The sequence below is a fragment of the Ilyonectria robusta genome (assembly GCF_021365365.1).
Source record: "Ilyonectria robusta strain PMI_751 chromosome Unknown BGZ61scaffold_5, whole genome shotgun sequence".
NCBI lineage: Eukaryota > Fungi > Ascomycota > Sordariomycetes > Hypocreales > Nectriaceae > Ilyonectria > Ilyonectria robusta.
In genome coordinates this window covers 1,463,601-1,477,184 of record NW_025764439.1, presented here as the reverse complement: position 1 = coordinate 1,477,184, position 13,584 = coordinate 1,463,601, and the positions used below count along the sequence as shown (strand labels likewise).

The 13,584-nt window shown below is 52.6% G+C and overlaps 3 protein-coding genes across 3 annotated transcripts; 1 reads left to right on the top strand and 2 right to left on the bottom strand.

Annotated features, from left to right (window-relative positions):
- Positions 1-2,148: 2,148 nt before the first annotated feature.
- On the bottom strand, positions 2,149-3,384 carry BGZ61DRAFT_446790 (P-loop containing nucleoside triphosphate hydrolase protein). The gene has a single exon (XM_046245242.1). The coding sequence runs from the start codon at positions 3,264-3,266 to the stop codon at positions 2,253-2,255; it is 1,014 nt and encodes a 337-aa protein (XP_046107695.1). The 5' UTR covers positions 3,267-3,384; the 3' UTR covers positions 2,149-2,252.
- A 178-nt stretch (positions 3,385-3,562) lies between these two features.
- BGZ61DRAFT_415494 (uncharacterized protein) lies at positions 3,563-7,432 on the top strand. The gene is made up of 7 exons (XM_046243355.1): positions 3,563-4,229; positions 4,282-4,375; positions 4,423-5,678; positions 5,821-5,867; positions 6,039-6,077; positions 6,134-6,723; positions 6,780-7,432. Exons 1-7 carry the CDS (start codon positions 3,793-3,795, stop codon positions 7,053-7,055), a joined length of 2,739 nt encoding a protein of 912 aa, XP_046107694.1. The 5' UTR covers positions 3,563-3,792; the 3' UTR covers positions 7,056-7,432.
- A 3,767-nt stretch (positions 7,433-11,199) lies between these two features.
- On the bottom strand, positions 11,200-12,289 carry BGZ61DRAFT_185780 (uncharacterized protein). The gene is made up of 2 exons (XM_046237747.1): positions 12,268-12,289; positions 11,200-12,066 (listed from the first exon to the last, which is right to left on the bottom strand). Exon 2 carries the CDS (start codon positions 11,980-11,982, stop codon positions 11,356-11,358), a length of 627 nt encoding a protein of 208 aa, XP_046107693.1. The 5' UTR covers positions 11,983-12,066; positions 12,268-12,289; the 3' UTR covers positions 11,200-11,355.
- Between the last annotated feature and the right edge of the window lie 1,295 nt (positions 12,290-13,584).

The following is a 13,584-nucleotide window of genomic DNA, read 5'->3' as shown; positions in this document are numbered from 1 at the left end:
ATGGTGAATGGAAGCGATGACCTCCAAGAAGAGGATGAGGCAGTTCGCTGTCTCTGTGGCTCCGAAGACTATCCGGGTCGCCCGCCCGTAGATGGGCCCGACGCCGACTTCTTTGCCGCCATTGAGCTCACTGAAGACGTTACCGGCTTCTTCGTTCAATGCGATATTTGCAAAGTCTGGCAGCATGGCGCCTGTGTCGGCATCTTCAGCGCCGAGAGCTCGCCCGATGAATATTTTTGCGAACAATGTCGCAAGGACCTGCACAAAATCCATGTCGCCAGCAACGGGTACGTCGCCTCTCCTTGCCTCTCCCTACCTTTGCCTGCCCATAAATGATCCCCTCGTGAGCCTGCGTCAAGGTCTCGCGATTTTTCGTCTAGAGCGCGCCTGAGCGTTGTGCCCTCCTTCCGCACATGAATCCACATTCCTCACCAAGCGTCTGCAACGTCTTCGCCTCCCTACTTCGCCACTGACCATTTCTCAATCAACAGACAACGATACTCCAAATATCTTCCTCTCAATCGACCATCGCGCGCAACCTCCCGAGCTACCTCGATCACCAAAGAAGGCACTCGGTCGCCAAAGAATGGCTCGGGCAAGAACTCGAGGCCCACCTCCGCATCGCTGGCAGCCAAGCGTCGATCGACAATGAACAGCCGCGACCGAGCCTACGATGACGAACAACTCCGTCGCGCCATAGAGGCGAGCAAAGAGGACGCGCCCGAGGATAAGGATAACTTAGAAAATGCTGTCAGGCGAGCCAAGCGCGGTCGCAGTGACAGTGAAGGGTCCGTCGCCGTAGACTCCCAGTCACCGGGCGAGAAGCTGATTTCGTTAAGGGACAATTCGAATGTCAAAAGACAGCGGACAAGTTCTCGATCCGCATCCCCGCCCGCTGAACTGTTGGAAGCGCCCAGTCGCGACGAGTCAGAAGACGAGGCAGGCACGCGAAATGGTTCCAAAAAGGCTCGGAATGGCAAAATCCAGCCACTTAAGACCGAGAAGGATGAAAAGGAGCGACAGCGACAAGAAGCTGCGAACAAGCGTAAAGGTCGTGCTGAAAGGCGGCGCGGAGATGGTCAGTATTTTTTTTATCTCCACTCCACTTCCAGACATTCATAACTAACCAATGTGTAGACTCAGATCCCTCTGACGAGGCTCCTGTGATCGCGGTGAAACCACCAGTTGCAAAAAGCGTTGAGCCCCCAGTCGTGGCTGTCGAAGCCCCCCCAGTTGCTCCCGAACCTATTCCCGACACACCACCGACGAGTCATCCACCGATCGGAAGTTCGCATAAGAGAGGGGCCAGAAACAATCATAAGAAGGGAAAAGGAAGAAATCAGTACACCAGAGACCGAGATGCAGACAATGGCGAATCCCCTGCTCGGTCGATGTCGCGCGACATTCAGAAGAACGGGGATGAGCCGGCGACTACTGGGCATGTCAAGCCAGCGACAAGTGATCATCGACATAGCTCCAAGTCCAAGTCGGCTCCGCCAAATAAGCTTAGCATGGTGGACATGAAACGGCGAGTCGGCGCCATCATGGACTTCATTTCAAGGACCCAAGTCGATCTAGCTACTGAAGCTCCCCCCATACACGGCGACGACCCAAAGAGCGGGCAAGCCTCACCACGGAAGACACCAGTCCCTCAAACAAATGGCAATCCGGAGAATCAGTCCGGGGTTATCGATGCTGGAGCTACTCCGGACTCCTCACATGCCAAGGATTTCAAGGAGCTGAACTGTATGGAGATGATGGATGTTCTGACACGGGATATGGTCAAGTGGCAGAACCAGTATGCATGATGGGATGTCAGCATAGGATGGTTTCGTGTGGACGGCCTACACTTGGCGCAGGTTGTATTTTGCGGTCTGGTGTACGATTCCAGGAGTTTTACGGTTGGATGCATTTCCGGCGTCACAAGCATCAAGGAACGATGCGGGAGGGTTTATTCATTTTGGACTTTTCTTTCTTTCCATCCTTTCGAGGCCAGCCCATAACAGAGGTTTGGATCCTCTGGGCTCTACGCATGGTTTATAAATATACCCTATCAGGCTCGCTTGATGGTTCGACCTAAGGGGTCTTACCGAGTTTCAACGAAAGACGCGCTATGTTAACAGAATTGAGAAGAATTTTATCAGGGATAGTTGGAATTGGTTTGAGTTGCAGAGTGTCTAGTGTACAATTAAAAAATACCCTTATACAGATACATGGCAATACATCGCAATGGCACCAGGACCCATTCCTGGCTAAGCGCCGGCCCTGACTTGCGCACGAGCCAGTTTCTGTTGCTTCTTCGCCTGGTTAAAGCTCAGTTTCGGCTCCAGCATCCGGGTTCGGTATTCCTGAACAGCGTCTTCGGACAAGTCGTCCAGGACATACTTCCCCAGGTTGCCGCTGCGCCACTGGGACAGTATCCTGGCTGCGGCCTCTTGCCAGTTGGGCACGCCTCCGGTCTTAATTTTGCCGTCCTTCTTGGCCACGGCCGTGAGGAACTCGTTGACCTCGTTCGTGGGCTCGCAGTATCGCGCGTAGATCTCCGGGTTCCACAGATTCATCCGGAAGAGGAGGTAGTCCGCCAGAATCTCGTCTGGGATCAGCCCCTTCTTGATGCCCTGCACGAGGGCAATCTTGATCATGGTCTCGCCATCGTCGACGTAGGGCTGGAAGATACCTGGCGTGTCCAGCACGTAGACTCCATCGCCCACTCCACCCTTGTCCTCCGATTCCAGGATCCGCACCGGTGTGCCAATTTTGCGCGTCACACCCGCCTGGTCGCCTGTTTTGGCTACCTTTGCTGTCCTAGTCGGAGTTCCCGTCCTCCGCAGTGTATTCAGCAGCGTGCTCTTACCCACATTAGGCATTCCCACGATGAGAGCGCGCATTCCCGTCAATGAATCGACCGCCCGCGCAACTTCCTTAACCTTCTTCATGAGCGATTTAGTCGATGAGGCCTTGTGCTTGTCCCAGAAGACGAGGCGGTCGCCATATAACCGGCGCAAGGCATCGCCGGCGCTAGGAGTATCGACTCCGAGGTCGGATTTCGTATAGACGACAACACGCTCGCGGCCGGCAAGCGCGCGTTCGAGCTGGGGGTTATGTGTGGATAGCGGGAGGCGAAAGTCGCGGCATTCGAGGATCAGGGAGATGTTGGAGAGGGTCTTGACGATCTTGGCTTCGCCAGCAGCATGGTGACCGAGGTAGTACGTCTTGGGAATCGAATTGGGGGCCGCAAAGGTTTGTCGGGGAATGAATTTCGCCATGGTTGCAGAGGTCACCGAGGGAGTATTCCACAGTGCATTTTGATGAGCGCGCGCTCTGAAGTTTGCATGCCCTGGTTGTGCGACGTAGTTCGAATTGGGCCTCGCAAAAAGAATTAATTCTGATGTAAAATGCCAGCCTTGCCGTCGCGATGGCTTCTCAGCCTTGCCCCACGTAAGCACGTGCTGATAAGCCATTGAAATGTCAATGATAACCCGCTTGGCATGACGTCATTAGTAGGAACCTCTTAGACCAATGGATAATCCAGGATCTAACACGCGATGATCCGTCCACGAGTTGGGTGAAAGCCCTACTCAAAGGCGGATCAATATCGCCCGCTATGAGCAAATAGGCTTTATGCCAAGCGCATAGCCCAACGTCGTGGTTCTTTGATTAATCCGCCCAGATTGTGAACCCAGATATAATACCCCAGGTACCCAACCTGCGCATCTCCCTCTTCCATCACCACATTCTTCATGGCTGCCGATTTCTCAATAAACCAAAACAAGTCTCTGCTTGATCTATCCAATGGTGGGAGAACCACTGCCAGATAGGGCAGAGAACCCCGACAACGTGGTTTTGTCCACTTCCAATGATATCCAGAGGACCCCGACCCAGCGATCTCGTGGGGAAGAAATAAGACCATTCCCAAAAGTTCAAGAAGTCGGACACGATAACTCGGCGCCACGAAATGGAGCGAAGCAATCTGGGAAGTACTTTGGTGTGGGAGGCAAGCTCTGTCCCTTTCGACTCCTCAAGGAAGACATTGCGAACCTCAAGGGACGATATCTGTCGGATTGGCAAGTATTCAACCAACAAGTCGTTGCCAGTGCTGTCTACATCTTCTTCACCAACATCCTTCCCGGTATCACATTTGCCAGTGACTTGTACGTCCTGACGGGCAAATCATGGGGCACCATTGAGGTTGTCTTCAGTACGGGCCTGTGCGGCCTCGTCTTCTCGTTGTAAGTGACCAGAGGTCTTTGGGAATGAACAGGATACTGATCAGTCATTCAGGTTTTCTGGACAGCCTCTCACAATCCTCGGTGTCACAGGCCCATTTTCAGTCCTGGCTGAGAATATATACGAATTGTGTGAACAGAATTTTCATGTAAGAGGCTCCATCACCCCAGAATACCCCGTCTAATAAATCCCTAGGTCAAATTCTTACCGGTGATGGCATGGTCGCTCATCCATGCTGGCTGGATGCACTACCTCCTCGCCATCTTCAATGCCCACGACTGGACGATGCAATATGTCACCCATTTTAGCGCCGACATCTTCTCGCTTCTGAACAGTGTCATCTATTTTCACAAGGCAGCAATGGAACTGAAGCGTACGCATTCCAACGTGTCTTTCGCTGCCTTTCTGTATGCCATTATGGGAGCCTTTGGGACGTGCCTCTTTGCCATCCTTCTCTCAACAGCCAACTCCTGGAAACCGTTGTTTCATCGATACGTTCGCCTGGGACTGACAGAATATGCCGCGGCCATCTCGATTATATTTTGGATCGGCATCCCTTATATTGGAGAACTGGCATCGCTCGACCATGAGCGCCTCGAGGTCCAGACGTCGTTTAGACCTACCAACCCCGACCGGTCAATCTTCTTCGTTCGCTTCTGGGAACTCCCCATCGAGTGGGTCTTCTTGTCGATCATACCCGGTGCCATCATCACAGTCTTGTTCTACTTCGACCATGAGATCAGCAGTATCATATGTACCGTTGAACGCTATGGCACGAAGAAGCCTGGTGGGTATGCATGGGATATAGTTCTTTTGGGAACGACCACGATCATCTGTGGCATTCTCGGTATCCCTCCAGCAAACGGACTTCTCCCGCAAGCTCCACTACACTCTGAGTCGCTAATGCACTACGTTCTCGAAAGCCCTGAGCCAGCTGAAGACGGTGAAGAGCGACAATCACCCAGACCAGTTGCAAGGACATATGAACAGCGATACTCACACTTCATACAAGCCGCGCTTATTCTCATATTCGTCTCTCCGCCACTTCAGAAATTGCTCGGCCTAGCCCAGACATCGGTGTTGGCGGGCCTTTTCATGTTCATGGGCTACCAATCTCTCATGGTCAACCCCATCCTGGAGAGGATAGCCCGTCTGCTCACCCCGGCGTCTGAGCTTCCAGAACTGCCCCCCGGCGTCACTTGGGCCGGTATTCACATGTACACCATTACCCAAATCATCCTCACCGGGATTGTGTTTGGAGTGACCCTCACCGTTGCCGCCCCCGCGTTTCCCCTGATCATAATTGCCTTAGTCCCCGTGCGATTGTCGCTTATGGGCCGAGTGTGGGGGCGAGATACGCTAAGGCAAGTGGATGGCTGGGCATGCCGGGAGGGAAAGCCGGAAGATGCAGTGGACGAGTCGCAAGGATCTAGGGATGAGGAGAAGGCCGGGTGCTGAGTGTGTTGGTCGTCAATCAGAAGGTGCCATATTTGCAGCGGGATATTGTCTTAGGTGTGTAAATACCCTGCATATATGAAAATATCAGCCCATGTACTGTGTACATGGGGCTTAATATTGAAAGCTACCCCGCAGATCCCCAACTCTAACCTTCCTTTGTTTCTCCTCCCTCCATTACTTAAGTTATCCGTTCGTTAGGAAATCCGGAAGAGACGGTTGTAAAACCCCGAACTCGGAAGACGATAACCGCCGCATGACACAGTCTCAGTTCTTTACATAATCTTCCAATACGCTGCCTTCGATCGTATTCAGTTAATTAATTTTGTTCGAGTTATTTACCATGGCAATCTCAGTTGAAGGAAAGGCCGCTATTGTCACCGGAGGAGGCTCAGGTGAGCAAAACCCTCTGAGTTGTTCTTCCCAGTCTTAGACTAACCAACTCCGCTAGGTATCAACCTTGAGTTTGTTCGGCTCCTACTCTACAAGGGCTGTTCAGTTCTCATTGCCGATCTCAAGCTCCAGCCAGAAGCCGAGGAGCTGCTCAAGAAATACCCTTTCCCTAGTGCTTCTGGGAAGCAAGGTGCCTTCTTCCATAAGACCAACGTTGCGTCCTGGCCTGAGCTGGATGACATGTGGAAAACCGCTCTGGAAAAGTTCTCCACTGTCGATATTGTCGTCCCCGGCGCCGGCCTCTTCGAACCCAAGTGGTCCTCCTTCTGGGAGTCCCCCAAGACTGAGACCAATCCGGAGAGCACATCGCGGGATCCCGCAGACTCAGATCCAGGCCACTATGCCGTGCTGGATGTAAATCTCGTCTCTCCCATCCGACTCAGCCAGCTGGCCATTGGACACTGGACCAAGAACAAGCTAAAGGGATGTTTGGTGCACGTTGGAAGCATGGCGGGCTACACGTCCGGCATCAACACCCCGTTATACTTCGCCAGCAAGCATGGCCTCCACGGCTTTGTGCGGTCGTTGGGCGGTTTGCGCGACGAATTGGGCATCCGAGTTGGATGTGTCGCACCAGGCGCGGTGAGGGTGAGTTTTCCTCCTATCGCTAATTGAACATTGACACTGACTGACCTATTTCCCAGACTGCCCTTTGGCGCGATGACCCGACCAAAGCCGCGATGCTGGATCATGACACCGTTCTCATCGAGCCGGAGGAGATCGCGCAGGGCATGTGGCAGCTGGTTGTCAACGAAGAGTTAGGCAACGGAACTATCTTCGAGGTGTCCAAGGGTAAAACGAGAGTGGTGCCCTTGTTTGACTCGCCAGTGCCGACTGGTGAGGGCATCCTCGTGCCTGGCTATGCGGCAGCGCAGAGAACGTTGTATGACAAGCTAAAGAAGGATGGACTGGATGTTTGATTCGTGAAGTGGTACGAATGGCTGACATCAGTAGTCTTGAGGAGGTTATTATTATCACAGTACGGTTCTGTCGACCATTTGATGCGACTTGATTGTTCGTGATGTCAGCGATGCCCCTTGCCGAAGAAGACATTGTTTTCTCAACAAATCCGCATCATCAATAGCAACAGAAATGCACATACCAAAGCAGTTGGGCTGAGGATGTCCTATCAGTAGAACGCCTTGGCCTTGTTTCGTTGTTCGCCTGTGAACCAATTCAGGGTAGATGGCTGGGTAAGACCAGGTCCACGCATCAGGAAATGTCGGAACCGCTGTAGTTGGTAACTCTCTTTTCAGTGTCATTACAATAGAATTGGTTGCTAGAAATGAACGAATAGCTACTGTTTCATCAGTGACGCCCCCGAATTTCGCCTAGTAACAGCCACACCACATATCCGGTGGTTCGGCCCACGCGTATTCCGGGGAGAAACCGAGCGCCAGGAAGGGAGCTTTGTCAACTCGAACCGTCCACGCTCTGTCAATCCTGGCTCCTAAAACGACATACGAAGAGTTAAAGGTCATAATCATCTGTTCAAGGCATGGATGGGCCTGTCCCATGCGATGTGTCAGAATGGTACACCATCGTCGTTCCTGCTCCTCCGTACAAAGCACCGTAGTGGGAAAAGCCCAGGCGCCGTCCTCCCAGATACCTCGTCGGACGCATCGAGCCGTAGGTGGCCGATGAAGCAGAAAGGCAAGTCGTTTGATAGTCGGAAGCTTCTGGGCGGCAAGGATGATATTGTTGATTGGATTGGTCTATTTCCGTAAGATTAATAACCGGTCACATGTAAAAAGACAGGCCAGAGACAAGAAGTCAAGAGAAGCGGTAGATCTATGCGTTATATAGACCAATACTTACATGTATTCTACGGCCGACTATCATAGCCATGTCGGACACTTCCGCCTGGCAAATTTGTAACTGCTCAATGCGTGCAAAACCTTCGGCAACTCGCTCCAAGATAGCTCCAAGTGGTGACATTTCGGTGGTGAGGCCAAGTTTTGTGATTTGATATTGATATCTCTCTGCTGCTAAGTAACCCGGAGAGGTGTCGACGTTCAGGTGATCGAGGGTAAATGAGCAACAGTTCCTGATGGCAAGAGTCGTGACCTCGCGTCTGGCCAAGATGTGGAAATAGTGGAGTGGCCAACAGTTCACCTTCTTCATTAAAGCCAGGAGCTGCTGTTCCGACTCAGATTTCACTTCCAACAGATCGAGAGAAAGGTGGCTGAGATTGACCATTAACTCGAGGGACTTCAGGAGGCGTCTTGGCATTGCAAGATCATAGGCGTCTGGCCAGGGAGGTGGCTCGATCACGATGGTAGCGCATCTAATTCATTGGCATTCTCCTCCAGGGAAGCTTTGCGGGGGACAAAGACTAACGTTATAATATCGCGCACGTCAATCATGGCGGAAGATCTTTTATCTGAAGTGAAAGATTCCAGCTTGTCGAGAACCTGTTGATCAGAGTGAATGAGAACTTCCTCATATGCCAGACGACAGAACAGATGTCTGCAGAGTTTCGAGACTCCAGTGAGAGCTCGCAAGGTCGAAACGTCGCATAATTTTCCAATCATCAATGCAATCTCCAGTGGGAGTCTGTACAATAGAGGAGTGCCCAAGTCGGTCCTGTCTGGTGGAAGCATCGCATGACGAAAATCTCAGCGTGTTAGTTAAAGACGGACCTCTAGAACCTGGAACTTACTAGGCATGAGATCCAATATGACGGCGCAATGTTCTTTCGATTAGGTCCAAGGGAGGCACGTCGAAATGGATGATGTTGACGATGGTGTAGGAGAGAAAAACAACCGTGGAAGGTTCACGTAGAGTTGCTGCCTCCAGTTTGGACCCGAAGTAGTTTGAGTTGTTTTCTGAGAATCGCGCGCTGCCTGGTCGCACCTGCGTGCAATTCAACTTTGTTGGACAGACATGGGCTGTATTTGTTTGATGTTCTTTGTTCTATAGTAACATTTCTGACAAGCGCGTCCCCATTGCGCCTTCACTGAGTTGCAGGCTCTAACAATGCTAGCAAACCCGACGAAAAGGCACTTGCGAATGTTTGGTTTGCCACGATAACAGTATTTGGAAATATAATCGTCAATCCTGGTTCCTAGAAAGATGTGTCAAAGGTGTCCAATGTCGGGTATTTAGGTGGCAAGTAGAGTAACATCTAATCCATCGACATGGCGTCCTTTCGAACTGGCTTCCTAAATTGGATTTAACCCGGACCACCAGCTCTGTCTTCCCGTAAATCCGGTTCGTGGAATACCGCGGACTGTACTGCACGAGGCATCAGAAAATAGGCAGTGAGAAGGAAGGTTTCCTCCTTCTCACAATGGCGGTGCCACCACCAGCCATTATGACATGTTACCCGGGGCTGGAGCTGGAGGCCAGCGGAGGTTTGACATCTGGACTTCTCTTCGTACTGTAGCTTTTCGTGAAACGTGCTTGGAGATTCTTAAAATATGTGGGTGTGCATAATTTGGGGGGCCAGTGTTACACACCTGATCTGATACGCGATTATGTGCAACTGTGACGTAGCGTAACATACCTTGTTGAAAATTTGACCGCAAGATAATGTTTCGGATCAGAAATCCGATTTAGATAAAGGGATGACTCTTGGCCATCCAGATTCATGGTCACACGCGGTCATACACACCCGAGTAGGCCTTTATTTGTGCTAGATGCCCACTTCAGAAGTCCGATTCGGAGAGACCCGTAGGAGGCTTCCTGTTAAGGAAGCAATATCGATATTGTACAGGGCATTTCCATTGAAAGAAGTTAGATCAATGTGAACTCATGAGCCTGAAACGAGCTTGGTGACTGGAAGGTCGCGCATGGCGACAATTACAGGTCAATCCGAGGTGATCTCTACAGCGGCAACGCTATGTGTATTTATTCTTACTGCAAAAACAGTAGCAATTGCCTTATGGTCGACTGACAAATGGGTCTGCAAGAAGACTTTCCCTGAACTTCAGTTCCAAGTCCATAGCCGCACTACGATTTCTGACTCGGCCACGCTACTGCAACTTGCCGATCATTCGGAACAGATGAACCGATTCGGAATAGACGCCTGTGCCACAGAACCAGATCGCCATCGTGTGGGATGATAGCCCAATTTGGTGATACTGCATGCGAGCTTTGTTGGTTCCTGTTCAGTCGTACATTGGCAACTCTGCGCCACCCCAGATCTACATCTCGCTCTAGCCGAACATCTACCTAACAAGCATGAAATCTCTTGTTCGAGAGCGACTCAGACCGGCATAATTGGTCTCTTCCCCTGGTTCGCCACTTGGATAGATGAAACACGTGCGAAAGGCTGCCCATGAAGATGGATCTAGCGCAAATGCACGCCTGCGACGGACCCTCGACCAGGGGTCTGTCAGTGCCATGTAAGCCGTGACCTGTAACCGGGTCGGTTGAACAAATGGGACCCTGCACGGATAATTTGGAACGGATTCTTGCGGGATCGGCAGAAAATTCGAGAGTTAAATAATATAGCACAAGTCCAAGAGCTTGCTCTATCTCGTGATCAAGACAAGTGTCCTCCTCCAAAAGCTTTGGCCTGTAACAATCCCAACCTGTTGGCCAAAAGTGGCCACTATCTGCACAAGTTTTTCCACAGAGATATACACCTAGGGGGCAAACATGATGTCCCTTTCTTAATAGATCAAGCGGCCGGCCCGTTCGCTCGTATTTCCGAACTAAAACTCTCTGAAATTTCCTTTGCAAGGTGATGATGGTGGTGGTAGTGGTGATGGTGATGGTGTTGGCGGTGATGACAGTAAATCGGGGGAATATGCGTGGGGATGGGTCGGGTCCCGTTAATAGTGATGGGAATACAAGAAATGCCAAAGTGTAAAAAAGAAATGTCCATGTGTCGCATGCCAGATAAATGAGCTCGCTGAACGAGCTGGGTATCTCGATGAGCCTTCCTCATGCTCCTCTTCATCTCGCCCTCCTCCTCTTCCTCTGCACCGAGGTCTCATTCCCAAAATGTGAATTCGACCCAGCTCAACTTCACGCTCAAATAAATAAAATGAAACAAGGGGGCGTAATGCCAAAACATCAATCAGCTCGGATGCGTCGTTGCTCGTCCAGAAAGGGAGAAAAAAGGGTGGGCGATGTTGTAGCTGTCTCAATCCTTGAAAAATGAAAAATGCAAAAGAAAACGACCAAGGGTACGAAAAAAACAGCAAATATAGCGCTGGTTGTTGTTCTTGTTGCTTGGCTCTGGGATGTGGTAAACCATACCGCGTTGGTTTACTTGATGTTCTTGAAGAGGTCGGCACCCAGACTTCCCTCATCCTTCTCGAGGTCGGCCATCTCGGGAATCATGGGAGGGGGCGGGCCGGAGGGCTTCTTGTTGAAAGTCGGAGTCGGAGGAGCGGCCTCGAAGACGGTGCTGGCCCGCTTGGAGCTCGAATCTCCAGTCCTTATCCGTCGGAACCAGCCGCTGGTCCTCTTGGACTTGCGATCATCCATGAAGCTGGAGCCGCTCTGGCTGGAGGGTCGCGCACCGTTGACGACTGTGAGACTTCCGTTCGACTGCAACTGGCCCTCTACGTAACTGTTATTCAACGTGCTCCTGCTAAATAGGCGGCGGATGCTGCCTTGGCGGCTCGACGCGGCGGGGCTCAGGGGAACAGCGTCTTCCGCGGAGCGCTTGGTGCCAGCTAGATTACCATTGGTGGAAGCAGGCTTGCTTTCTTCATTGACCTGCTTGACGACCTTCTTGTTGTTTTCCTCGGCGGGCGGAGGCGTTTGGGGAGGAGTCGGGACCTTGAGAACCGGAGAGTCCGGGGGAGGCGGAATATCGGTACCGTCGGTGATGCTGCCAAAGTTGAGGTTCAGAGCAGGGAGCTCGAAGCGTGAAGCGAGAGTCGGCATGATGTCGAGGCGTATCGCAAGAACTGCCGAGTTTTTGATTTGGGAGGAGACGAGACGCGATGAGATGAGATTGAGAAGGAGGACCTGAGGGTTCGCAAGGGGTTAGGACCTAGGAGGCGACGGCACGAGTCGGTCGATGTTGGCTCAGTCAAGATGGTGGAGAGCTCTGGGAACTGGTGAAGCCGACGATGTTGAATCCAAAACGCGGGATGAGATGACGAAGCAGAGTTTCGAGTCCCCGCAGAAACACAACGACGGGACGTTTGGAAAGGAGAGCAACGGTACAGTTCAGTTCAGGGTCGTAGCCTGTCAGGTACGGCGACCGAAGGTGGAAAAGTAGCGAGCAGGGGGGTGGAGGGTGGCTTTGGAGTTGCAAGGGTCCGGTCGTGGCGTGGCGTGCTTTTGGATTTGGCGATGGAGCTGGTCGCGAGAGACGCAATTGCGGCGCGGAGGCGGCGATTTGAGGGCGAGGAGATGACGGGACAGACGAAAGCTGAGGACGAGAAGCCGGAGACACGCAACGTAGGAGAATGCAAAGCCGAGGGGGAGAGAAAAAAGGAAGTCCGTGAGTCTGGACAGACAGGTGGAGGATGCAGTCTTTGGGGAGGAGTAGAAAGTTACCAGCCAACAAAGGCGGGTGGAGCAGGTCTAGAAGGGGGCTGGTAGGCGGGCTGTGGGCAGGCTACGTACCTTTTCAGTGGGCTCGCGAGCTGGGAGAGGTCAACGGGAGTGTGCCAACGGTAGCCCAGGGGTACCGAAGAGACCAAAGAGCCTGACCAAAGAGTCCCAGCGTCCAGAAAGAGGGGCCAAAAGCTGCCCATTTGGGCGTGGTGGGCCCTGGTTGTACGGCCCGGCGCTGGACATGGCCCCCAGAGTCATCCACTGGAACCACTGGGACCGCTGAGCCCACTGGAGAGCCACTGCTGATACCCACTGCCAATACCCACTGGAGGGTCAGTGCCACGCACCGGGTTGGGAGCCCATCTGGCCAGTGGGAGGTAGGCCCTGGGCGTCCCAGTCCCTCCCAGTCCCTCCCCGTCCCCAGAGCAGCCCCTACTGGACCTGGGATGGCACCTGTTCACTGGCCTGCGTTAGCGGCCCCTCCCGAGCTCGTGGCGCCTCTGCCCCTAAAAGCCCACGCCGCCATGGGTTCCTGAACCTGCGGGCTCTCGGTATTTGGACGCTCTGGATGCCCTGGGGCCCGGGAGAGAGCGCGCAGGAAAAGGCATTGCTCGGATGTCCTGGCATGATGGAGGCGCCGTCAATGCTTATCAGCGCAGCTAAGAAAATAAATGGTGAATCGGCGGAGATGAAGCCTCGTTGCAAGGCCCGGATGCCACCTTGCCCAACCCAATTCAAGCTCCAAGTCCGCATATCGCACGCGGAGTACGAAAGTACATGACAGTACCGCTGTGCTACTTACCTTATTAGGTATCTACCTACGTACTTTGTTTCCTTTTGTTTTGTTTCCTGTTTCCCTGCTCCCCCCACCCGCACAACCGACCGCCCGCTGGCTCGCCACCTGAGCTCCTTCACTCGCTTGGTTTGACGTTAGCACCTTACTACGTAAGTTAGTACGTACGACGCCACAGACGTCCACAT

Coding starts and splice junctions, on each gene's coding strand:
- BGZ61DRAFT_446790 (XM_046245242.1), bottom strand. CDS start 3,266: ATGGCGAAATTCATTCCCCGACAAACCTTTGCGGCCCCCAATTCGATT.
- BGZ61DRAFT_185780 (XM_046237747.1), bottom strand. CDS start 11,982: ATGCCGACTCTCGCTTCACGCTTCGAGCTCCCTGCTCTGAACCTCAAC.
- BGZ61DRAFT_415494 (XM_046243355.1), top strand. CDS start 3,793: ATGGTGGGAGAACCACTGCCAGATAGGGCAGAGAACCCCGACAACGTG. Junction 4,230..4,281: donor TGCGGCCTCGTCTTCTCGTT/GTAAGTGACCAG, acceptor TCAGTCATTCAG/GTTTTCTGGACAGCCTCTCA. Junction 5,868..6,038: donor CTCCTCCCTCCATTACTTAA/GTTATCCGTTCG, acceptor TGGCAATCTCAG/TTGAAGGAAAGGCCGCTATT.